The following is a 25,682-nucleotide window of genomic DNA, read 5'->3' on the forward strand; positions in this document are numbered from 1 at the left end:
GCCATATGCACCCCAATGTTCATAGCAGCATTGTCCACAATAGCTAAATCGTGGAAGGAGCCGAGATGCCCTTCAACAGATGACTGGATTAAGAAGTTGTGGTCCATATATACAATGGAATATTACTCAGCTATCAAAAAGAATGATTACTCAACATTTGCTGCAACATGGACGGGACTGGAGGAGATAATGCTAAGTGAAATAAGCCAAGCAGAGAAAGACAACTATCATATGATTTCTCTCATCTATGGAACATAAGAACTAGGAAGATAGGTAGGAGAAGAAAGGGATAAAGAAAGGGGGGGGGGTAATCAGAAGGGGGAGTGAAGCATGAGAGACTATGGACTCTGGGAAACAAACTGAGGGCTTCAGAGGGGAGGGGGGTGGGGGAATGGGATAGACCGGTGATGGATAGTAAGGAGGGCACGTATTGCATGGTGCACTGGGTGTTATACGCAACTAATAAATCATTGAACTTTACATCAGAAATCAGGGATGTACTGTATGGTGAATAACATAATATAATAAAAAAACATTAAAAAAAAATAAAATAAAATCCCATCGGGGCCCCTGGGTGGCTCAGTCAGTTGAGCGTCCGACTCTTGGTTTCAGCTCAGGTCATGATCTCAGGGTCGTGAGATCGAGCCGCATGTAGGGCTCTGTGCTCAGCAGGGTGTCTGCTTCAAGAGTCTCTCCCTCTGCCCTCTCTCTCTAAAAGAAATACATAAGTCTTTTAAAACTAAAGTAAAATAAAAGCCCATAGGTGTGCAAAGAAGCCCAGAAAGAGACCACTAACACACATGCTTCACTATATCTTGAGTTGGGGAAGGCAAGTTCTCGGTGTGAAGGAGTGAAGACCAGCCACAATTTCAACTTTCTACTTTACACACTTTAATTTTAATGCTTCTTCAATTCTTTAGAATTAATGCTCCTTTAGATTCTTTAATGCATCTGAAATTCTTTAGAATTTATTCTTTAATTTTTTAGAGTCGCACATGTTACTCTTGGAGCCACAGAAAAATGGAGAGACATCTCAAAAATAAAAAGGAAGACAAGAAAAGTTGGAAAGCCACCCTCTCGTACCAAAAAAGATGAAACGGACACCCCGGTCTAAAAGCCAATCTGTGTTAGTGGAGTTTAAAATGCAGCCTGATTTCTGTCTTTGCTCACGACCCTCCAGCGTGCCCACACCGGCCTCGTTTACTGAGCTTTGCACTGGTCTCTCTGTGCAAGGATTCCACGTGTGCAGCCTTGTCTGTGGCTCTTTGGTCTTGCGTTAGATCCGAGGACTTTTCAGCCACCAAGGACGCTGGACTCTAAACCCATCCCTCACCACCTGCGATGCCTCCCCCTAACCCCACTGGGATCTGAATGCAAATACCTAAAGTCACCCACACGCCGCACCACGTAACAGGTGCAGGGAAGAGCCTTTGCTGGCGCCGGCTGTAAATCTCCCAGCACTCATTCCTTCATTATCTGAACCCAGAGAGTGCAAAATACTGAGCGTATGCAGAAAATAAATAAATAAATAACTAAACAAAAAGACTGTTTCCCTGTGGTTTGGGTAATAGGAACTAGGAAACTATTAGAATTGTTGTAATAGGAAATGAGATTTTGAGGAAGGAGATGGGTTTTCCAAAATGCTTTTAGAAAATCAATCCCATGTCTTTGCTGTTACTGGAAGAGCATCAAAAAAGGGTGCAGAGAGCCTTCTCAGATGGACCCTCATGGGGGGGGGCAAAAAAGAACAGGAGAGTATATTCACCCCATCCGAGTAAATCTGCCCTTCTAGGAATAACTGATCTGATTCAGACAGACAATACCAGATAGACTGTGTAGTCTTGAAGTTCACGCTCAGCCTGGGGACAGGGAGAGAAGCCCACGAAAGACAGGAACAGAGGAGCCTGGGAATGGAGTCAAATTGGGGTCTATGCTAAGGCGCAGAGAGGACAGCAATTCATTCATTCCACGGGGGTTCTGAGTGCCTAAAAAAACAAGCTAATATCGAAAACATTGGGAAGTTTCCCCCAAATAGTTCCCTCCCACAAACAGGCATTTCTGCTTTCTCTGGGAAAGTCAGCAGTGGGTGGGAAGTCAGCAGCACCAGCCTGCATTCCTGTAGGACAGCCGTTCACCACACTGAAGGAGCTGAACCATGTCCCATTCCCTGGGTCCTCAGGATGCATACCACCCATCTCTCATTTACTCACCATCCTGGACCTGTCGTACACATCCGAAAGCTCGCGCTTCCCGATTTCAGTTTAGGTCACGATCCCAGGGCATAAAAGAGATCTGTGTGTTTCGTGAAAAAAAGGGGGGTCCGACAGGGCTTTATCTACACTCACTTAGTTAGGAAAGACACGGATCTGGACGCAGAATCACGAAAAGCAAGCATCCCTCCGCAACTGCGTACAGCTTGTGGCATGCTCAGCAGGAAACGGGCACATTCGAAGAGCCCAAGATACCCTCCACTCTAAAACCTGTCTCCTGGTGACCCATGCATGATAGAGACCAACCAAAGGGCATCTGCCCTTACTGAGCAAGACAATCATTTAATGACTTAACCTTTCCATTGCTGAACACGTGTGTGTGTATTTCTGTGCACTGCCCTTCATTGTTAATCTGACGCACTTTTCTCACTGTGAATTAAAGATCAATACTACACCTCTTCCTTTCTGGCTTAAACTCTTATCGAAACTAATAAAGTCATCCCACGATCCCTTTCTTCGGAACATGCTTTGGGCCAAGTCACAGCCATTCATCATTGGCCACTTGCATCACGGTCTGGCTGGAAATGTCAAAGGCTAGGTTGAAGGCACCCTGTAAATGCATTTCAGGATTCTGACAGTGCCAAATATCGACGGAAGCATGACAGGATAAAAGGTCAGGTGTTCCGATGATACATTTATCAGCTGTCCCAGGTTTTGGGGCATTACGATGACAGCAACCATGTTTGCAGGAGGAAGTCTATTTCCCATAGAGCCACAGAACACAGGACATGGTAGAGGGAGCTGCTACCCACGACCCCCCAGTAAGGGCATATTCTCTGCACAGCAACCCTATGTCCCCCAGAGTCTCATACTCTCCATCATTCCCATGGCGTGCTCCCTTCCCTTTGGGGACCAGTCAGGGATCAGGGTTCGTGAAAGTCACAAAAAGGAGATCTTACCACTCTGTGAACTCAGAGTTTAAAAACAGAACGCTAGCTCTTTTCCAAATTGTGGATTTTTTTTCTCTAGTAGAGTCCATACTGAAGATACAAGATGGCCCATCCTAAGCGTAACTGCAAATTACTAGCATTTATGTCACTTCTAATACACACTCTTAGAATACACAGGGGCTGATGCTGAATACATTCTATACATTTGGAATACATGCTGAATTTGCTCAATGCATGTTGAACGTGGGGGCCCGTACATGTTACGGGCCAGTAACGAATTCAACAGATGACTGGATTAAGAAGTTGTGGTCCATATATACAACGGAATATTAGTCAGCTATCAGAAAGAACGAGTTCTCAACATTTGCTGCAACATGGACAGCCCTGGAGGAGATAATGCTACGAAGTTACGAATCCAGTAATTGCATATCATAAACTACACAAATCACGCAGGTGTGTATAAAGCCATCATCCTTCCTGAAAAACACGCTCTTCAGACCGAACTTTGTATATTTGCACAGAAAGAAAGAGCGGGTTCTTTCAACTTAAATGTCGTGCCTAGCCCCAAAGCACTGTTGCCGATGCATTTAGGGAGGAAAGAGGTCAACATTTCCGGCTCTTCACGCTGTACAGTGACCAAGGTTCACCTCGCTCTGTTGAGGACGATGTGAAACATGGGTCTCATCCTACCCACTGGCACTGACCTTTTAAAACGTGGCCTCGACTTATGCAAAACAAAAACTACTTTGTGAATAAAATTAACTCACTGAATTCACCTGTAACTATGCAGCCCCGGATTTCTTTTCAGAATAAGCAAATACTTCTCCATCACCATGGCAATGAGGGTACGGCCATCAGAGCTCCTGTGAGAATTACCAGGAGGCGTTCTACCCTTGGGGCGTGAGACCTCGACTCTTCCTCTCCATCTGTAAAACTCCCTGGTCTTCTTCCACATCCTCCTGCACTCACTCTGAGAGGGTAAGTGGGTAGAGTCCATGGAAGACCAAAGGTGTGCCCGTGGTCCACTCTGACAGAGAGAACAGCCTTCCCAAGCATTCTACTGTGGGGTTTGATCCAGTCTGTACTATTTCCTGTAGGGCGATGGCTATTCCCTCCAAAGTGTGGAGCCTCAAATTCCTCCCCAAGAAGACATGTCCTTTTCCCATTTCGTATGGATGATTTGTAGCAAGAAGGAGCTGATGAGTGTGAGATGTGTCCCAGGTGATATGTGTACCCCCAGTGTCTGGTGGGTCACGGACAATCACGCCACAAGAACTGCTGATACTTGAACATGCCCCAAGCTGAGCCGCCATTTGCACAGTACGCCCAAGCTGGCTCTGAGATTTATACAGCCCTGAAGAGCCCGATGGCCAAGGGAGCTTTGCTCAGGACACAGAAAGACGGTTGGGAATCTCTAAGAAATTCACAGTTCATTCCTGCTGTAAGAGCAACATGGACTTCTTGCTAATTAAATTGCATTAAGGATGACCTGTCTCTTGCATTACTATACAGCTCCTAACAACATATGGTGTGGTGAGCTAATCATCGAGCTTCCCCACAGAAGCATCTCCCCAAGATAAATTTTACCCCTAAGAGTAAATCAGCATGAGGCACCATGGAGCGCACGGTTATACATTCCAAGCCATCGCTCTCCTCAACACAGAAGGGTGCACTTTAATCCAGAGGCACATTTGTAGCAAATTTGGCTAAGGAGACCGCGTCTGAGAGCATCACACGCCAACGAAGCATCTCTGCCTCACGCCCCTGCCCTCCCCAGCTCCACACCCCCAGTGATCATCTGCAGTATCATTCGTTCCAGACACAAGGCTTAGAGAAAGAATATACAATCTAGAAATAAGAGCTTAAACTATCTTCCTCACTACTTTCGACATACGAATCGCATGGGAACTGTGCAAGCCCAGACAGTCTTTTATGGTAATGCATCGAGAGAAGGCACTGGTTTCCATTGTGAAATTCTGAACTCAAACGCATATGAAAGAATGTCACCAACGCTGTCACTGCTTTCAGTCATTCTCCTTCTGCTCCTAACGCTGAATCCATTTCTCACCCAAAGGTGGTAAAGACCAGCCTACGTTGTTCGGGATATGCTGGCCAATGAGACGATACTTACAAATGAATCTTCAGATCCCCGAAAAGATCCTAGTATTTTCAGATCCTAGTATTATTTTGCCAATACTGTTACGTTTCTTCGGTGAGATGTTAAGGGGATTCTCAAAATGCCTGGCTACCCCACGGAGTGAGTCAGGTATCACACATCGCACAAGAGGACAACCGCAGCCAAGGATAGTTTCCATCCAGATGTTTTCAATCAACTGCACAGGCTTCCAGGCCCTTACGATCAAATTGCTTTAGGTCCCCTCCCAGAGTCACGTGCTGAGCAACCCATTAAAATGCCTTATAATCATGTGAATATTCATACTCTGTATGGATTCGAACATTCCCATCAAAATACCACATGTTGGAGAGAAGGGGATCATCTGGCGCTAAGGATGATTCCTGACTCTGCAAATTTTGCAGAGGTCACCGTATTATTCACCACCTCCCATACATCTCTGAGAGATGTCTGGTAGATGCAGACCGACAGGTGCATGTTTGGCTGCTACAGCAAATTTGGCAAACAGCACACTGCTGGGTTTTGAGAGTCAATGGACAGGTCTACAGTCCCGTGAGGCGCCATCCTATCTTGGAATGGCCGTTCACTTGCTTATAAAACGCAGCGAGCTTACCCCACAAGGTAAGAGCTTTGTCACCCTTGCAGACTGCACATCCCTGTTGAGTGATGACATTAATTTACTGTCACAGCCAGAGAGTTTTTAAAAAATAAGACACAACACAATAACGTGCAAAGTACTACAAGTGATCGCTCTGCTAGAAAAAAATGAAGAGAACCTTGTCTCTATTAACACTCTATGTATATCTTACTAGATGACGATACCAAATGCATACCTCATAAAGTTCTAAAACTTTTGCGTCAGATCACAGGTCGGCATCCCCTTCTAGAAAAATCTACGGGCATAACAACAGCTGTGGCTTCTGCGCCAGAAACCCAACCACGCTCCAGTTACTTCTCCAAGGGTCCTGGGAGACATGGGGTTTAGACTCTGCCAGGGAGCTTGTCCTGGGGAGATGTGCAGCCTTGCCACAGCACTCCACAGGAGGGACCTCGAGAGGTAAGACTGGCAATCTTTAATTTTTCACAGGTCTGGGTTCTGCTAACACAAAGCTTGAGCAGTCGCTCCTCTGGCCGTGTGGGCCAACAGTGAGTTAGGCTTACGTCGGCACCGCCAACTCAACGGTACCTCCCTGTGCCCGTGATGACCACAGTCGCTCAGAAGCATGACCGATAGCTTAACATCCTCCTCCTTCTGTCCAGAACTGCACAACGTCGTTCCTCCTGCCATTTTAGCTTGGACCCACGCGTGTCTCCAGTCTTTGCTGCCCAAGCAACACATGCTCTCAGACCAGGCATCTGATTTTCACATGAAATTTCCTCTTTTCTCTAAAGATCCAAAAGGAATAACATGGTTTTGTCTGTTTTTGATAGCAAGTGCTCCTGAGATGGGTCTCTACTCAGGACTGCCACCGACCCCTCTGTGGATGGTTATGCCCTTTGCTGACGGCAACCCTCAACACTAGGCCTCCAAGGGGTCCTGAAAGACCTAAACGAGATCATTCGCTCCATCCAGGCTCCTCACACGGTTCTTTTGCTCAGAAATTTGCAAAGACTATTTGGACTTCCCTGTGTCGTTTCTGTCACAAGGACAACACCTATACTTACACAATGCACACCTGAAGAGTAATGACTGTGGGGATACCCAAGCCCCTTTGGTTTTGTCTCATCTGGGAGACATTTTTCGACCCGGCTTCAGAAGCACAGGATGTGAGGGACACATGGCAGAGCCGCTTGGATGAGAGCCCATGGCATCGCGCTTGCTTGCACGTGCCATTCCACTGTGCACGTCTCTCCTCCTGAGGGTCTGGCTGCAGAAATCTCCACAGCACGGAAGGGGAAACGTGGCTAGAAGTACCACCCGGTTTCTCTAACCTCCATGGTGATCGCCAAGCACCATGTGGCAACAGGCAGCATCCCGATAAAAGGCGATACCAACCGTCGTATGAACTGGGCCGCGTCCGCCGTCAGCCTCTGCATGAGGTTGTCATAGGATATGGGCTGCTGGGTGATCTCATGGTTCCTCATCAGGAAGCAGTTCAGGGGCCGGAAGTAATGCAGGAAGCACACTAGAAGGCCGAGTATCATGGTAGCAAGGCAGAGAAGGCAGACGAAGACCCCAGGGGGCACGCGGACCAGCCCCAGGCACTTGAGGACCACCAAGGTGAGAAGCGTGATCGCAATGATCTGAAGAGGGATGAAGACCAGCGCCCTGATGGCCCTGGTGAAGACGCTGCCTTCTCCGGGCTTGCAGTCCCTCAAGTTGGTCACGGGGATCCCATGGAAATAGTCAAAGCCGTGACTCAAGGGGTGGTGACAAAAATCGGTCTTGTTGTGACAGTTTGTCCCAAGGTGCCACTTGCCTGAGAAGACAAATGGATGATATGTTTAGACCCGATGCACACCATGACCTGAGTGTCCGTTTGTGATTCCCACACGTGGAAAAGCGGGATCACTCTGCACTTGTACTAACCAAACTCCTATTCTGTAGAACCCTACAGTGTTTCGCTTCCTTTTCCACAAACAGTGGGGTACCGACTACTCACTCTACCAGAAAACAACAGCGAATTTAGTGCTGAAAATAACAAAGCAAAAGACAAACACCCGACATATTTCAGACAGGTGATAAAAAGACACAGAAAAACACAAGTGTTTTTTAAGAACATTTCCTTAAAATTGAAGTCACAGAACCAACTTGGTTTTGACCCTTGAATATTAAAAGTGAAAATGAATTCTTTCTGAAAAAACTACCCCTGAAGCATGAGGAAATCACAGTCCCAGCTCAGCAATTATTTAAAACATCTATGAACATTTCTTATAAAACGTTAATTATACCACTAAACTAGCGAGTGCCTCACAAAAGAAAAACATGATGATGGTTTTACGACAAGAGGTGGGAGGAAAGAGAATGGTCATTTCGCTTCTTTGAGAGATTTTATGATTCATCCGATGACCCGCACAGACCTATGCTTATCAAGTAAAAAGGGAGAATGGATCATTCCTATCAATTGAATAAAATCAACGAGAATGTGAACTGAGACAAAGTCTGACACAATTTTAGTATTAATATATAAAATGAAAACATTCAATAGCATAGTGTATATATGTAGTTTTATATGCTGTATGGCTGCGCATAAGTATTTATCAATCTATTGGCTATCATCTTTCTCATCCCTGGGTCTCATCTATCCTTCCATCCATTATCCATTTATCCAACTACCCATCATCCATCCATCCATCTACCCATCACCTATCCATGTATCCATCATGCATCTATCCAGTCATTATCCATCCATTCATTATCCATCCATACATTCATCTAACCATCATTCACCCATCCGTCCATTCACCCATTACCCACCCATCCATTCACCATCCATCTATCCACCCATCACCTATCCATGTATCCATCATCCATCCATCCAGTCATTATCATCCAGTCATTATCCATCCATACATCCATCTAACCATCATTCACACATCCGTCCATTCACCCATTACCCACCCATCCATTCACCACCCATCTATCCACCCATCACCTATCCATGTATCCATCATCCATCCATCCAGTCATTATCCATCCATGCATTATCCATCCATACATCCATCTAACCATCATTCACCCATCCATCCATTCACCCATTACCCACCCATCCATTCACCATCCATCCATCCATCCATCCATCCATCACCTATCCATGTATCCATCATCCATCCATCCAGTCATTATCCATCCATGCATTATCCATCCATACATCCATCTAACCATCATTCACCCATCCATCCATTCACCCATTACCCACCCATCCATTCACCATCCATCCATCCACCCATCACCTATCCATGTATCCATCATCCATCCATCCAGTCATTATCCATCCATTCATTATCCATTCATCCATTCACCCATGATCCACCCACCCATTCATCCATCCATCATCCACCCATCCATTCATCATGCATCCATCCATCACACATCCATCCATCTATCCATCTACCCATGATCCATCCATGATCCATCCCTCATCCATTTCATTTACTGATCTATCCATTCCTGTCTCTATCACCTATGTCCTTTATCTACCCATACATGCATCGGTCTACCCATGTATCCATCTATCATTATCTGTCATCTATCTAACCATACACACACACACACACACACACACACACACACGCACAACACATATCTTTACTTTCAAATAGCCCAGATAGGTGCATTGTATTTTAATTGAGAATCAGAATCATTTCTTCCCTATGTGAAGTTGTACAAACTGTTATCAGGGATCCTTAAAAAGGCAGTTATCATGCCCTCTGCCACTCACCCTGCCCAGGCCCTCAACTCCCCCTCTTCAGCTGCCCATACCTATCAGAGCTGTTGAATAGCCTTGATTCTTGAGAAGCTTGGCAAAGGTAATCTCACTGGTGGGAAGTCCTCCAGAAGAGGCCGAGAAGATAAACACCCCCATGATGGACTGAGACGCCATTCCTGAAGCAGGAGAAATGATCCATTGAAAGAGGAGGTCAGGGATGCCCCCAGGAGGACGACAGCCATGGCTGTGGAGCCCGGGGGTTACCTGATCGGACGGGGTACCGGCCTGTCATGAAGGCTGCTCTACTTGGTGTACACAGGGGTGAAGCTGCCAGGTGGTGTGTGAGTTTCACCCCTCCTTCAGCCAACCGGTCAATATGGGGCGTCCTAGAACAGAAGACTCATGTCATTCATGATGATCTTGAAACATGCAGTTTCCACTGTGCTTTTTATCGTGAATCACCTCTCAATCATCCAGGGAAACTCCCAGAGGATGGGTGATGCATTGTGGTGCCTCTGCTCTGGGAATGGACAGGCCGATCCTGTCAGGGTATCCTTGCACACTTGCTAGGCATTCAGAAATGAACCTCTTCCAGTTCTGGGACCACAATGAGCTCTCATCCCATATCCTCCACTGGGAACACAGTCCCTGCCTGCCTGCCAGCCTGCCTACCTTCCATCCTTCAGGTCCTGGCAGAGATGGGATTCTCGTGGGCCTCCTATGGCCAACCTTGAGTCCCACGAGGGGGCCTGGTCCATGTGTAGGACACAGATCCTATGCCAGCAGCTCCTCACTATAAAGGGATGGTCCGGCTAACTGCCCACTCCAACGCAGGTGCACAGAGGCGGGAGCTCGCATCTCGTTCATCGTGGCCTGCAGCCTCCAGCGCCAGTGCCCACACAGAGTAGCCCTTGCTGATGCAGAGCTTGAAGGTGAAGGTCATTTCATTGCATGACTCATGTCCACCTGCTCTCCCATCCATGAATTTAGCGGATGCATTTAACAGTCCACATTTCCACCGTGCTTCTGACTTCCATCACAACATTTAGAAGCCTTAGAAGACCGAATCTGTGTATCTGCCTTAAACCTCCTCATGCCTAGACAGGCCCACTGAAACATGACTACTTTGGGGTGTGAGCTGATAAAATACAAAATAAAAAATGAAATTCATAAAGAACTGGAATCCGATATGGAACCAGACAGATGTGGGGTACGTTGGGACATGAATTCTTCATCGTGATTGTATACACTTTTTTTTTTTCTTTTGAGATCTGGTAGAAATAGAAACATTAAAGCCTGACTGTAAATTTTTAATTAAAACACCTGAGTTGGAAACTTTATTATCTCAGTGAAATTCAGGAATACATATATTATTAAAAACCACACGATATTTATCTTTCTCTGACTGACGGATTTCACTTAGCATAATACCCTCTAGTTCCATCTGTGTCATTGCGAATGGCAAGATTTCACTCTTTTTGATGGCTGAGTAATAGTCCATTGTGAAATTTAAAGAAACAGAACAGATGGACATAGGGGAAGGGAAGGAAAAATAAAATAAGATGAAATCAGAGAGGGAGACAAACCATAAGTTATAGACTCTCACCTCTAGGAAAAACAAACTGCGAGCTGCTGGAGGGGAGGTGGGTGGGGGATGGGGTAACTGGGTGATGGGTATTAAGGAGGGCATGTGATGGAATGAGCACTGGGTATTATATGCAACTGATGAGTCACTAAATACTACCCCTGAAACTAATAATCCACTATATGTTAATTAACTGATTTTAAATAAAAATAAATAATAATAAAAAGTAAAGTGAAAAAAACATGAGCAAGATTAAGGAGATGATTACGACTCTGAGAAGAAAAATTAAATTGGCAGCAACAGAGGTATGAGAAGCATCCAAAAGGAAGATCGACACATCTTACAAAATGAAGCCAAAGGTGGGGCAGAAAACATATGTGGTCAATTGAAACCTCTATCCTTGTCCATGTGTTTCAAGCTCTCATAAATGTTGTAGGTGGACGCACATTCCATACACGACAAGCAGCATGTCACGGAAAGCTTCAACGTGGAACGGACACATGTCTATCTGCAAGCCAGGTTCTCCTCAAAAAAACAACCGACACCCACTTTGTGTTTGATCAGAGACATAGCCATGCAACACTCTTCCGAGCTGCACTGCCATGTTGAAACGAAGATGAGGACCCAGAGTGAGGCCGTGAGAGTCCATCACCGTCTGCGGCACTCACTGGTGCGTCCGTCCCCCTGCTACATGCTGGTATTATGCATAGATCTTATGAGAAAATTCTCGTAAAAGCTCACGATCTCTTCCCCCATCTTGGGTCATTCAGTTTGTATTGACCATTGGTAAGATGAGGCTCAGAAGCAGTTCATGTCATTGTTTCCCTGGCCAGGGTGGCTGGTAATTGTGAAAGCAAGAAGGTGTGGAGCTCACAAGCAGGGACAGGGCCTGTGGGGGCACCCACTGGAATGAAGCCAGCACCAAACAGAGAAACTGACCTAGAAGAGGTGAACCAATGGGAAGAAGAAAAGGACAATGGGTGAAAAGCAGTAGAGTATTGCTGAGTAAGAAAGAGTCCTCATGGGGCGCCTGGGTGGCGCAGTCGTTAAGCGTCTGCCTTCGGCCCAGGGCGTGATCCCAGGGTCCTAGGATCAAGCCCCACATCGGGCTCCCTGCCCTGCTGGGAGCCTGCTTCTTCCTCTCCCACTCCCCCTGCTTGTGTTCCCTCCCTCGCTGGCTGTCTCTCTCTGTCAAATAAATAAATACAAAAAAAAAAAAAAAGAAAGAGTCCTCATGACAATCTTTCTCGTGGTCCCTCTGGGTTTACCTTGTGCAAACAGATCAAGTCCCACCCTCCTTCCTAACGCCAGCATCGGTGTCTATCTATGTAAAGTCACACGTGGACGTGTGCACCTAACGCGTGTGGGCATTCTGCGCTCTGCGCGCGTAAGCTCATGTCACTAGTGGCAACCCCGTCACCGCACCTGAGCGTCTTGTTCCCATAGCAACCAGGATCTCCGATGCCAAGGTCATCGGCCATCAGCAGGACGAAGTTGGGCCTTGAGGCTGTGTGGCTCTGGGCCTCCCCCAGGAACAACATCAGAAGCACGCAGATCCTCATCTCCCTGCGAAGGGCAAGCAGACAGAGGGACGTGAAGGACACCAGCATGTGGCGCACCGTCTCCTTCTCTGGGACTTTCCTCCAACCCGTCCGCCCCAGACCACATGTGCTCCAAAGACACGATAACACATTGCTGGGCAAAGAACTTTATCCTCTCGTTTCCAAAACAAGCATTTCTTTCTCTAAGGACAGCAATGGCCTCTCATTTCCACCCAACGCCGTAACAGATGCTCTGTTTGGAAAAATGCAAACACAGTCATAGGCCATCTCTTCATGGAAGGCCAGCTCCATAAGTAGCTAAAAGTTCTGTATTTGAGCCCTGGATAGACAGACACTGCAAAGCCATCTCCTTTCTAAAATTAGGTTTTGTTTGTTGGTTTGTTTTTGTTTTTTTTAAGGGAAACATGGCTAAATATCTCCAGACTCAAGGAGCACAAGGTTCATAGGCTGGGGCAGCAGCTCCAGGTGCTGGATAATCGGTCAGACAAAATGTACCCAAGGAAGGGAACCCAGCCACCTTCTGGGACTGTCATCACAGCAGGCACACTGGGTGACGCCCACACCCTAAACCCTGCAAACAATGAGCACGTGACGTTCCAGGAGAAGGGGATTCTACAGATGGCATTACAGATCTTGCAAAAGGGAGATGATCCTGGATTGTCCAACTGGGCCCAACACAAGCAAAAGTGTCCTCACAAATGGGAGGCAGTGGGGCATTAGGTCAGCGACAGGTGCAAAGGAGGGGTCCACGGTGAGCAAAGCAAGGTAAAGGTACAAGGCTGCCTGTACTTTGTTATGGTTTCGGGGGAAACCAATTCACCCAGAACAGGACCAGGTGTATCGTACGCTGTATGTCTGCCTGTTCACTGCTCTGTCCTACAACACAGAACAGTCCCTGCCGCGTGTTCGGCGTTCATGTTTTTGTCCGTGTCGTGTTAGAGACGTTGCTCAGATACCTGGGGTTCCTGGTGGTCTGCTCCCACTGAAGGGTAGGACGCACGAAGCCAGATCAAAGGCCTGCCAGTGTGTGGGTATGATGACCCATCAGGGCCTGGGAGCCTCTTCTCCTGGCCTGTATCTCCGCCGAGCACTCCTCAATCTCCTGCTTGGGGGCGCGTCCCTCTGGCTGGCCGCACTCTGGGACTGCAGTAAAGGGAGGGGCTGGCTGCCTTCCCTTCCCGACACGGACATTGATGAATCTGCCCTGTTCTGACCCCTCATTTCCCTGTGCCCCCAGGCTGGGCCTCATGCCCAGAGCTCACGGCCTCCCTGATGCACTTTCTCCAAGGACCCAGCCTTTTCTCTCCCGGGGCTGGCTGACAAGGGGGCTTGCCAGCTCTGAAACCCTCAGAGACCTACAAACCCGATCTCCTTTACACAGACGTGCGGACAGTCCTCTGGTTTCCACTCTCATTCCTGACCCCCTCTTTAGAACCACCTGGAGCTTCTGCTTTCCGGCCCTTTCTGGGGCCTGGGATGCTAAGCTCACTCTTTCTGCTGGCTTCTCCATTCACAGGCAGGGAGGGAGTCTCTTCCCATCTTCTGCTCATCCCACTCCTGCTCTGTCATCTTCTATCACTGGCTGTCCCCCTCTTGGACAGTGGGGTCAGGGTCCCTGTTCAACCCTTCAGCTCGAACCAGAAGCCGGATTCCCTTGGCATCACATTCTCCACTCTATGGAAGGACGTCGGCTTCCCACTTCATCTGTTGTCTGCCTCCCTTCCCACTCTGTTCCCCATCCTCAAGTGGTTGCAGTCCCACACCCATGCCCACATCCGTTCAGAGACAGAGCTGAGGCGGGTGCTATGGCGGGGATGCTGTTTACCAGCCTGCCTGGCCAGGGAGAGGCCCGGTTCCCTGCCCCGTGGTGACGGCATGGAGGTGTGCAGGACACAACGCCACCATCCCCAGCCGCGTTCCACAGCCGTATTCTCCTTACTTTCTTCTCTCTGAACGTACTCTCAGACACCAGGCAGTCTCCGCGACCAGGCAAACGTGCAACCAACGACTGACAACTTGTGCGGATATAAGGCCGGAAAGATGCTCTCTTTCCTAACCACGCTGTGGGCCCCACGAGGGCAGTGGCTGGGGGAGACGAGGGCTCATGAAAGCTGCGTGAGACAACACACTGACGTCCTCTCTGCTGAATTAACAATGTCTCGCTCGAACTCCATCGAAGAGGAGATTAACAAGGACGGTACACTGTGTTTTAGATGGTTGGAAGGTTTTATGGGTAATGGAAGGATTTGAAAATTAGCATCCATCTGTCAACACGAGGAGTGACACACAGTAGAGCTTTGGCGATGACTAGAGACGCCCATCAGTAATGCCCGTGGAATGCGGAGGGTTGGCACAGCAGGGGTCCCTAAGTGGATTTAACGCCTTGCAAATCCATAGCTAATACCGATGACATATACAAGACCATGTTCTCTAACCTCCTGTCCCCATAAGCACCCAACGGGGGGCATTCACACCCAGAGAAGACGACAGCCAGAATCCCGTGGTCACATGCTCCCACCTCCTTACACTTTTCACACTTCACTTTATATACAAAATAAATAAACACAACTTACTTCAAAACCACAGCTTTCTGCCTGTGTGTAGGCACTGTACGTGCTTTGCCTAGTTCCCTACCAAGTCACCCATGTGAAGAAGTAACGGGAGCAGGCACTCATCACCTTCTTGATTTAAATCGTATTTTACTACTAGGAATGATTTATTATGTGAATCAATGATGATTGGTTATAGCTTATTGCTGTTATGAACCGGCTCTCCCAGCCTCGGCATGACCGACACTTGCGACAGGAGAAGTCCTCCGTGTGGGGCCTGAGGGTCACCGGAGGATGCTCGGCTGTACCCCACAAGCAAAGCTGCCCACCGCAGAGAGCTGCTGAGTTCTGTCTGCCTGCCACCCTTCCCGGAGTCTGTAGAGCCATCCGCAACATCTCTGCGCCCTGCACCTGCCACGCACCCCCTCTGCTCTTCCACGCAAGCAGCTTGGAGTCTACGGAAGGATTCGGAAACGGCCACCCATCCGAGGAACCGTGAATTTCTACTTTGTACCCACAAGTGTATCTTCAATGCTCACAGATGATGTTTCTCAGCCAGGACAGGCCCCCACCACTTACAGAAGCCTCTTAACTCCCGTGCACACGGGCGCCAATCTCAAGAAGGCTCTTCAAAGGAAGGTCAGGTCCTGAGCATACGTGCTTCCCTGGCTTTACCTGACTTCTGTCTGTCACTGGTGTGTGTGCAATGCGCGACCTTCCCTGTTCACCAGCGGAGACCCATCTCCCAACACTCCTCTTGCCAGCTGCCCTGAGGAACCCAAATCATAGGATACTTACTCCTACACATCAATGACCTGAAGCAACACCTTCCTCTCTGTCCTGATCTACTTCTGCTCCCCTGTCTTGCATCTCTCTCCCTCTCAAGCATTCTCCCTTCCCGAAAAACCAAACTCTGCTCTCCACTACTCCCTTCCTCTAAAGATAACCGAGCAGGGACCCATGGCTCTGACTGCAGCCACTCCCTCATCCCTAACGCTGCCCTCAATTCTGTCTTTGGTGGCTTTTTCTCCCTGCTTGTTGGGAAGTCGGGGAATGTGTGGAGAATTACGAGTCAGGGGTCTTGTCCGTCCCTGCTTAGGCCACCAGCCATGAGCTCTTGGGCAGGAAGCATGAGCTGCCTGGGCCTCAGACTCATCCACCGTTCCCTGCAATCCCATCTCTGCCATGGGGAGTGGGCCCAAATAAAGGGTTTCCATGCAACCAGGATCTCAGAGACACCTACACTCCCATGTTCTCTGCATCGTTCACAGTGGCCAAGCTGTGGGAACTAGCCAAGCACCTGCCAACAGATGGATAAAGAAGACTCGGTCTCTATACAGACAACGGAATATTACTCGCTCATAACAAGAAGAAAATACTGCCATTTGCGGCAACAGCAATGAACCAGGAGGATATTATGCCAAACAGAGACACAAACACAATGTGAGCTCACTCACATGTGGAATCCTGAAGAGAAAAGAAGCTGAACTCACCGGAGGAGAACGGAATGCTCGCCAGGCGCAGAGACACTGGTGTTATGTTGGTCCAAGGGGACATGCGTTCAGTTTTATGATGAACACCTTCTGTGGACCCACGGGACAGCGTGGTGACTACACTTACTAACACCGTGCTGTATACTCGCTACAGCCTTCAACAGTAGATTGTAAACATTCTCACCACACACCAAAAAATGGTGAATAATAAGTGAGTTGATGAGTATGTTAATTAACTGAATTGTGACAATCATTTCACAATCTATACACATATGAAATCATCACGTTTCCATTTCAGATGTATACGATTTTGTCAATTATACCTCAATAACACTGGGGAGCGGGGAAGGAAGAACATTCCTCTGTCTCCCCACAAGCAAAGAGAAAGAAAGAGAAGAAAAAGTCTCCAAAATGATGCAGTATATACAAAAGGCCCTTGTTAGGAGGACGTGAATCCATTGACACCTTTACAGGTACAAGCAATTCACCGACAGTGCAACCAAATCCATTCCAATTCAACACACTTCTGGGGCAAAAATCGGATAACAAGCATGGTGACAGCCTCGGGTTGGTTTCACGGTTGCACAAGCCACAGAACCACCCCCCACACCTCTGGCTGCCCAAAGGAGGGAATCCACATGAGCATGGCGCCCACTCCAGTGAGCACTGGAGTGACAAACGTGGCTTCAACAGGTGACCTGAGGTTTCAATCCAGGCCCCCTGCCTGGTGGCGGAGAAACCTAGGGCCGTGAATTCAGCCTTTCTGTCAGTAAAATGGGGATAATCATGTGTAAAATGGGGATAAACATAAGGATACCTTGTACGTATCATGGAGAAGATAAAGTTATACAATTAGCATTATGAACCCAAAAGTGACTCATCACTACGGGAGAGCAGGTGTTAGTGGTAGTCATCATGGCGCTATTACTACAACTTTGTGTAGACTATGATTAGGACAGTAACAGAGTTTCAAGCAAAATGTGGCAGCCGACCACATACTGGCCCCAGTGACACACTTTGGTTATTCCCATCTTGTATAATCCCCTCCTCTTGGGTGTGGCTGAACCTCGTAACCTGGTTCTCACGAACAGAATGTGGAAAATAGATAGCACATGACGTCTGTGGTTAGGTTGCAAAACACTACGACCTCCGTCTGGCTAGCAGACTCCTTCTCCTGCAGGATTTTAATGGAGTGAGATTCTATGTTGGAGAGACCCCCACATGACGAGGAACTAGGGAGGCTTGCCCTTGGTGCAGCAAGGGCATGAGGCCCTCAGGCTGACCACCTACAAGGAAGGGAATCTCGCCCACAGCCACCTGAGTGAGCTTGAGAACAGAGCCTTCAGATGAGACCACCGCCCGGGCCTGCACCTCGATCACAATGCACGAGCTACACTGTGCCAGATTCCTGACCCACAGACACTCTGAGATAACAAACACATGTTACTTTGAGCTGCTAAGTTTTACACTCATCTGTTACACAGAAGCAGAAAACTAATACAAAGTCTAAGAGCTTTGGATGCGAAGTTCGGTTGCGTTAAGGAGGGTCTGCAAAGGCTTTCCGTGGCAGGGGCTCAAAGGCCATGCTGAACTCATTTTAAGAACATGCTTCATTAGCAATGAGTAGTCAGAATTTATGTAAGTAATTTAAAGACACATTGCTCAGCTCACCAGCCATGTGAAAAATGAATTTTTGTTTTACCATCGAAAGTTGAAAATACCGGGAATGGAAAATGGAGTTATGGTAGCCCAGAGGGAAACGGTTGACAGAGAGATTAAATGAAGCAAAATCCAGGCTCCGTGTGAGTCTTAAGTAAAGTTTCACCCCAAATCCAGCTATTCAGAGAATTACTTTGGCCTACACTGCTTTTATTGTACACGGATTAAAAATTCATTTTTTCAAGTAAACTTTGTTTTGTTGCGTTTTTACTTTTATTCTGAATGTAGAGAAGGAACTATATAAAGCCATTATGCAGAGAACCACTCAGGGGATAGGTTTCCCTCCACATTCTTTTTCCTGTGCTGTTCTGGGAATGGCTGAACGCACAGCATTCCTATGGCTGCACACCATCATTTTGGTTTTTGTTTTCCATGCAAGGCTCTCACTGTGCGTTGGAGAAAAGCCTCAAGGAAGAGCCGGGATCAGGAATGGGCAGCACTGTCAGCCCACCAAGGACACGACGGGCAGACAGTGCAGAATTTAATCAGGGGTTGATGTGCATTCCCCACTATAAGGATCCATTGTACATATGTGTCTTCCTTTGGAAAAATTCATTCTAATTTTCTGTGCATTTTGCTGAGACGTTTAGTTTAGGTGTAGACTTTTTTTTTTTTTTTAACTGGAATTAAACCCAATAGGATCAAAGCCCTCTAATAATTATTAACATCTACAGAGTATTAATTTCTGATCACAGAATGGGTTTGGGTAACTCAGAGGGGAAGGGGGTGGGGGAATGGGATAGGCTGGTGATGGGTAGTAAGGAGGGCACGTATTGCATGGTGCACTGGGTGTTATACGCAAGTAATGAATCATCGAACTTCACATCAAAAACCAGGGAGGTACTGTATGGTGACTAATATAATATAATAAAAAAATATTATTATAAGAAAAGAGAGCCATTTAGAATCTCCCTGCATATAAATTACTACTGTCTGAAGTAACCAGAACTTATTTCTTCTCCACAAGCATGGGTGTTTATAAAGATGTTTCAAACTATTAAAAACAGTTAGTTGATAAAAGTACTTAAAACATAAATAAAAGTACTCTACTCCAAAATATAAGCATGGCACATTAACTTCTGAAAAACTGCACAATTTCCCTCCTTAAAAAATTAAATATTTTTCAGAGCAATCTTAATTTGGCAAAAAAGCAGGAAAACACTTTCGTGAGAAGTAGCTGTTCCTGAAACAGAGTTATTAGGAAGGAGAGAGACAAAAGAACATTTTCGTAACTGGAGATGTAATTACATTAAATCTGTTCATTAAAGAAAAATTAACACTACGCTTACATAACAGAAACTTTACCATGGCAACGAAAATGTTCCTAATCTCTTCCCTCAGTGGAGAACAAGGCACATTGAAAATAGAGAAAACCTTACATTACAAGCCATAGCTTTTAGAAGAAAGGCAATTTTATTCAATTCAAACTATATATAATAATTGTCTTGACCGATAAATTTGGTTAACAAAGCGTTATCTAAATAGATGTCCTGTTTTAAAACCATAAAAATTGTCTGACATCAGGACAGCAAAAACCTATGCGAATAATGTGTTTCTTTTTCTTTTCTTTTTTTTTTTTTTAAAGATTTCATTTATTTATTTGACAGAGATAGAGACAGCCAGCGAGAGAGGGAACACAAGCAGGGGGAGTGGGAGAGGAAGAAGCAGGCTCCCAGTGGAGGAGCCCGATGTGGGGCTCAATCCTAGAACGCCAGGATCACGCCCTGAGCCGAAGGCAGACGCTTAACCGCGGTGCCACCCAGGCGCCCGTGAATAATGTGTTTCTATAGATTTATAGAAATACAGGTGTTTCTATAGATTTAAATAGCTCTTTAAATTGTGATTTTTCTAATGTAACATTGTGTGTCAAGAATACTTTAATAAAAAACAATGAATTGCTTGCAATTTTTCTAAAGTAAACATTCATGTTTTACTTATTTGGCGAATTGCTGTTTTTACAGACTATGCCACAATAGATGGCACTCTGGTCTTTGCGTTCGTCGATACACTCAACTACCCACAGCACAATTAAGTTAATTACATCAATGTGACAGTATTAATAATGAAAGCTATTTGAAAAATTAGGTCTTAACCTCTTTCCTTACAACTGAAATCTACAGACAGCTTGGGGTACCACCACGTTCAGAAAGTGGGAAGACCCCCATGGCTCCCGCTGACTCTCTGTCTGCTTTGCTGTTACGGCTTAGTAAACTCCAGGACATGAAGGAGAGGGTTGCATGCAGGGAGTCTAGCCATGACGCTTCCCTAATTGGTGCCCATGTTCCTTACCTGCCAACACACACCTGAGGAGCTTGATCTTTGCACAACTGTGTCTACGGCTGGACAACACCAGGGCTCCTACTGTATCTAAGCCCTGTCATATTTATGTTCCCCAAACCTGACGGTTTTTCCCTAAGTCTGCCTGGAACTGACTCCATATTTTCTTTCAATTCGATAGGACAGGGGTAAGCCTCTGAAAGCATCGACACAAAGCAAAATATTCCATGAAAACTGTAAAAATCAGAGTCTGAGGAGCCTTCGACACCCCATGATGTTTGAGTTCCTAAAAAGCATTTCCCCTCACTGTCCAGTCCACGTCTGGCTGCCTCAACCTAAGTTTGGTTCCTTGGCAAGGCTGAGTGTTCCCTTTCACACTGAGAAATGCTAAGAGGCAGGTGCTCTATGGCACCGATGCGACTCAGCGAATCCTACATTAGACCCCTCCCGGCCCGGTCCAGGAGGCGGGGAACTTCTCAGGCCAATGTCATAGTGGTCCTCTAGTCTGCTCAAGACCCAACCAGGCAAGCCAGAGGAAAGGGAGCCCCCTCTCCCCTGGGGTTGAGAGCAACCAAGAAATATAAACTCCATCCCAGTGGGAAAAGCAACACCCAAAGTGGAAAAAGCTTTGGAATAAGACATGGGGACGTAGACATGCATGAGGAGCCAAACCAACAAGTCACATCCTTCAGCTTGTATCAGATCATTAGCCGCGAGGTACCCATGTTACAGAGATCACTCTCTACGTCCAACAACCAGTGTGGCAGGCTCTGGGGTGACTCCTGTGTTATACAAGGCGAGAGTGAGCCCGAGGCGTGACAGCACCGGCTCAAGGACATGTGGCAAGTGACTGATGGAACGGGGTGCTAGTCCAGTACTCCTGGACCCCAAATCCATTCACAGAGAAACATGACGAGAGGGGCCCGCCCACAAGGTACCACCAAGGTGCACGTTGTGGCTGGAAGCAGCATTCTATTCTACTTTATACATGGCTGGGTCGTTTGAGTATTTTATGACTGATGATGTAATTTTTCAATGATTTCTAATTGTGGAAAAGATCCACTTAAAACTCACCCTCTTAACCATTTCCATCCGTCCCCCTCTGTCCCCCAGCCCTGGCACCCACCCTGCCGCTCTCTGCCTCCATGAGTCTCATTATTCTAAGCATCTCATGTGAGTGCAATCATACAGTATTCGTCCTTCTGTGTGTGGCTGATGTCACTCAGCACCACGTCCTCAACGTGCATCCATGGGGTAGCAGGGGTCAGTATGTCCTTCTTTTTCAAGGCTGAATAATATTCTACTGTGTGGAGGGACCACATTTTCTTTATCCACTCATCTGTTGTTTTTTTTTTAAGAATTTATTTATTTATTTGACACAGAGAGAAAGAGCACAAGCAGGGGAGCAGCAAGCAGAGGGAGAGGGAGAAGCAGGCTCCCACTGAGCAGGAAGCTGATGTGGGACTTGATCCCAGGACTCGGGGATTATGACCTGAGCTGAAGGCAGATGTTTAACCGACTGAGCCACCCAGGTGCCCCATATCCACTCATCTATTGATGGCAATTGTGTAATTTTAAGAGACAAAATATTGATAATAGCTAATCAGCATTAATTGTACTCCTGGACTCCTGACTACGGTTATGGAATCCTTCACAGCTCTTTGTAGGATTAAAATTTGTGAAGATGTACATATTTTGAAGTAACTATATCTGCAAAGCTAATAACATGTAGGTTGGCATCTGTGTCCCTGCATACAAGGCATTTACGTACAACCCAAATTAACGTTTTTATGTATCATAAGTTTCTCATAAATTTTTTTTTATTTTTTAAAGATTTTATTTATTTATGTGACAGAGAGACAGCCAGCGAGAGAGGGAACACAGCAGGGGAGTGGGAGAGGAAGAAGCAGGCTCCCAGCAGAGCCCGATGTGGGACTCGATCCCGGAACGCCGAGATCACACCCTGAGCCGAAGGCAGATGCTTAACAACTGCGCCACCCAGGCGCCTCTCTCATAAAGTTCTTAAATAACTTTTGGGTTAAATTCCCAAATGCATTTTTGGTGTACCTTATATGTGCACACTACATACACTGTATCCTCTATATACATATACACATATATACATATACACATACACATACACTGTATTTAAACATTTATACGTATATATAAAAGGATACAAAGTATGTGAAAATACATACCTGTCTCTGTTGATAGATTACACACATGCACATTTATATCACCTTATATCACTACGTTGACATGTCCATGAATATCAGTGTCTTATCAAAGTGAATGCTTCACCCTTTTCCCAAATGTTACAGGAGAAATTTTTATTGCTCCTGATTCATTATTTCCATTCCAGATGGCTGAAGGTCTCGTAGCTAGATGTTCACATCTAACGGCTTGCTTCTAAGACAAAAGACAATCATCTGTTCCCCCACTCTGCAGATAATCATTCACAATTATCACAAAGCAAATATTTACTTAGGTCATCACGGCCCCCAGAAAATATTTAATGCCATGGAGCTTTGATGCAGTGTCATTTTGTCAAAAGTATAGTTTGTAATGAGTGGACTGCATTTAACGTAAGAGGTGATCTTAACGGTGAATTGCGTTTTTCACCCCCTTAAAGAACAAAGTGCCTTTTGTGACGCAGTCACGCGATCAAGAGTATCTCGCACATTCACAAATGAATTGACCGACGTGGAATACTGCTGTGAGCACCTCACTTCCCATGCTTCGGAAGAGTAAATGCTCTGAAAACAGCTGTTCTTCAGGGCCGTCAGAGCCCTGGAATTAAGAGATATGAAGCCAACTGCAACTGGCGGGAATAACGTGTGTCCGACGGTGCACGCCACCTCCAGGCTAGTGCACTTTCACCTGGAGCACATCGGAGGGAGGTCGTGAATGGGATTCTCCCGTTGCCATTTCAACTCTAACTATTCCAGGGAGATCCTGAAGGTCCATCTCGTGCAACTTTGTGCCTTGGCCAAGGCAGTGGTGTCCACAGTGCTCACGTAAGGCAACTGTGTGGGAGGAAGACATCACTCCGCTGCTCACCTTATGATACCTCTCCGTGGGCTCCACACCTAAATGCTCCACCATCATCCACTCGTGATCAGGGTTACTCATCTACACCACATGTTATTCATGCAGTTATTTATGTAAAATTAACTGAATTTTATGAAGCACAGGGGTCCTCAAAACACCGGGGACTGTGAACATCTCACAACTTCCTCTCGGGCTTGCTGGGGGTTACCCAGGTAGGTGGAGAGTTCTTGGTACCAGAGGGCATTGAACAGAAGTGTCATTACGACAAGATATGGTAGAAAGTGAGGGGGGGGCCAGATTTAGATGACCTGTTTCCTGGCAATGATGAATCACAACAGGATTTGGTAATAAAAACATAAATAGAAATTGTCATGGTCTCAATGTTTGTGTCCCCCGCACTCCAAAGAAATGCAGATGTTGAAATCCTAACCCCTTCCTCCCAGGTGATGTTATCAGGAGGCAGGACTTTGGGGAAGGGGATAGGATTAGGACCCTTAGAAAGGAGGCTCCAAAGGGCTACACACCCTTTCCTCCAAGGGACAGAGTGATGTTCCCTGTTTGGTTTACGCAGGACAGAAGCTCTGGGCAGACGCCAGTCTAACTTGCTAGAATTCTTTGGAGTTTGGTGCTGGAGCAAATAATAAAACATAACCTTCCCTAAGGAGGTCACTGTCGTACACAGAGCTTTCTTGGAGACCTCACAGGAAGACACAGAAACTGGGTCAATGCAGGTTAGGGATTATCTGCCTGTTCCGGGATCACCTGGCCAGAATATCCCTGAGCACCCTGACTTCACCTTTCTAACATTTGTAGTTTCTAATATTCAGTATAAAGGAATGGGCCTATGTCACAGGCAATCGGAGAGAACAGTCAGCAACTTTAAAAGGAGAGAAGACAGAGCACTGCAGAAAGTCTGAAGGAGAAAAAGGGAAAGCAAGAAGGGTTGAAAATACAGTGACAAGTTTCTTTAAATCCTGGCACTGTCATTGCGGCTGTAATGTCAGAAGGCCTCCAGGGTTGTTTGCTCTGGGGTCCTAAAGCTGTCTTTATGGGGGCGAGAAGCGTTCAGCTGGGCAATGACTCGAGATGAGAAAGAGGAACACGATTTTAGCTGTTAGGGATCGGGGCCAGGCATGACTGACTACACAACCAGATTAGGGAACAAGACAAAGGTATCTCAAAACAACTAGGACGGGGGCGCCTGGGTGGCACAGTGGTTAAGCGTCTGCGTTCGGCTCAGGGCGTGATCCCGGCGTTCTGGGATCGAGCCCCACATCAGGCTCCTCCGCTATGAGCCTGCTTCTTCCTCTCCCACTCCCCCTGCTTGTGTTCCCTCTCTCGCTGGCTGTCTCTGTCTCTGTCAAATAAATAAATAAAATCTTTAAAAAAAAAAAAAACAACTAGGACATCCCCACTAAGTGCACGGCCAGCCCGCTGTTACCATGAACCTCACCCTTCCACAACCTACTTAACTCCTCCGCGTGAAAGGCGTTTCAGGGAAATGATCATCAGCCTGGCCATCTTTGCAGGGACGATGGAGGTGGGAGCTCCCACCCCCAACACACAAGCTCTCCCATAATCACTACTGGTTATTTTAGTGACTATAAATATATGGATATTGCTATCAGGATCTCTAAGCAGAATGCAGAACCTTTTTTTTTTCCATCTAACTATTTGGATATTAAGATGCTGACATTGACATAACATCAACTCCTCCACTTAAACCACTGTAAAGTGTACAATTCACTGGTATTGAGAACATTCGCCGGTGTTGAGAAT

At 46.6% G+C, this 25,682-nt stretch overlaps 1 protein-coding gene across 1 annotated transcript in view; it reads right to left on the reverse strand.

Annotated features, from left to right (window-relative positions):
• STS (steroid sulfatase) overlaps positions 1-25,682 on the reverse strand; it is a 120,478-nt gene that overhangs the window by 71,132 nt on the left and 23,664 nt on the right. The window contains exons 2-5 of the mRNA XM_008694325.2: positions 12,675-12,815; positions 9,929-10,050; positions 9,718-9,840; positions 7,291-7,714 (exon numbers count right to left, since the gene is read on the reverse strand). Of these exons, the coding sequence (XP_008692547.1) occupies positions 7,291-7,714; positions 9,718-9,840; positions 9,929-10,050; positions 12,675-12,811 (806 nt within the window). The 5' untranslated portion in view covers positions 12,812-12,815. The remainder of the gene's footprint in view (positions 1-7,290; positions 7,715-9,717; positions 9,841-9,928; positions 10,051-12,674; positions 12,816-25,682) is intronic.

The sequence above is a fragment of the Ursus maritimus genome (assembly GCF_017311325.1).
Source record: "Ursus maritimus isolate PB19 chromosome X unlocalized genomic scaffold, ASM1731132v1 scaffold_X1, whole genome shotgun sequence".
NCBI lineage: Eukaryota > Metazoa > Chordata > Mammalia > Carnivora > Ursidae > Ursus > Ursus maritimus.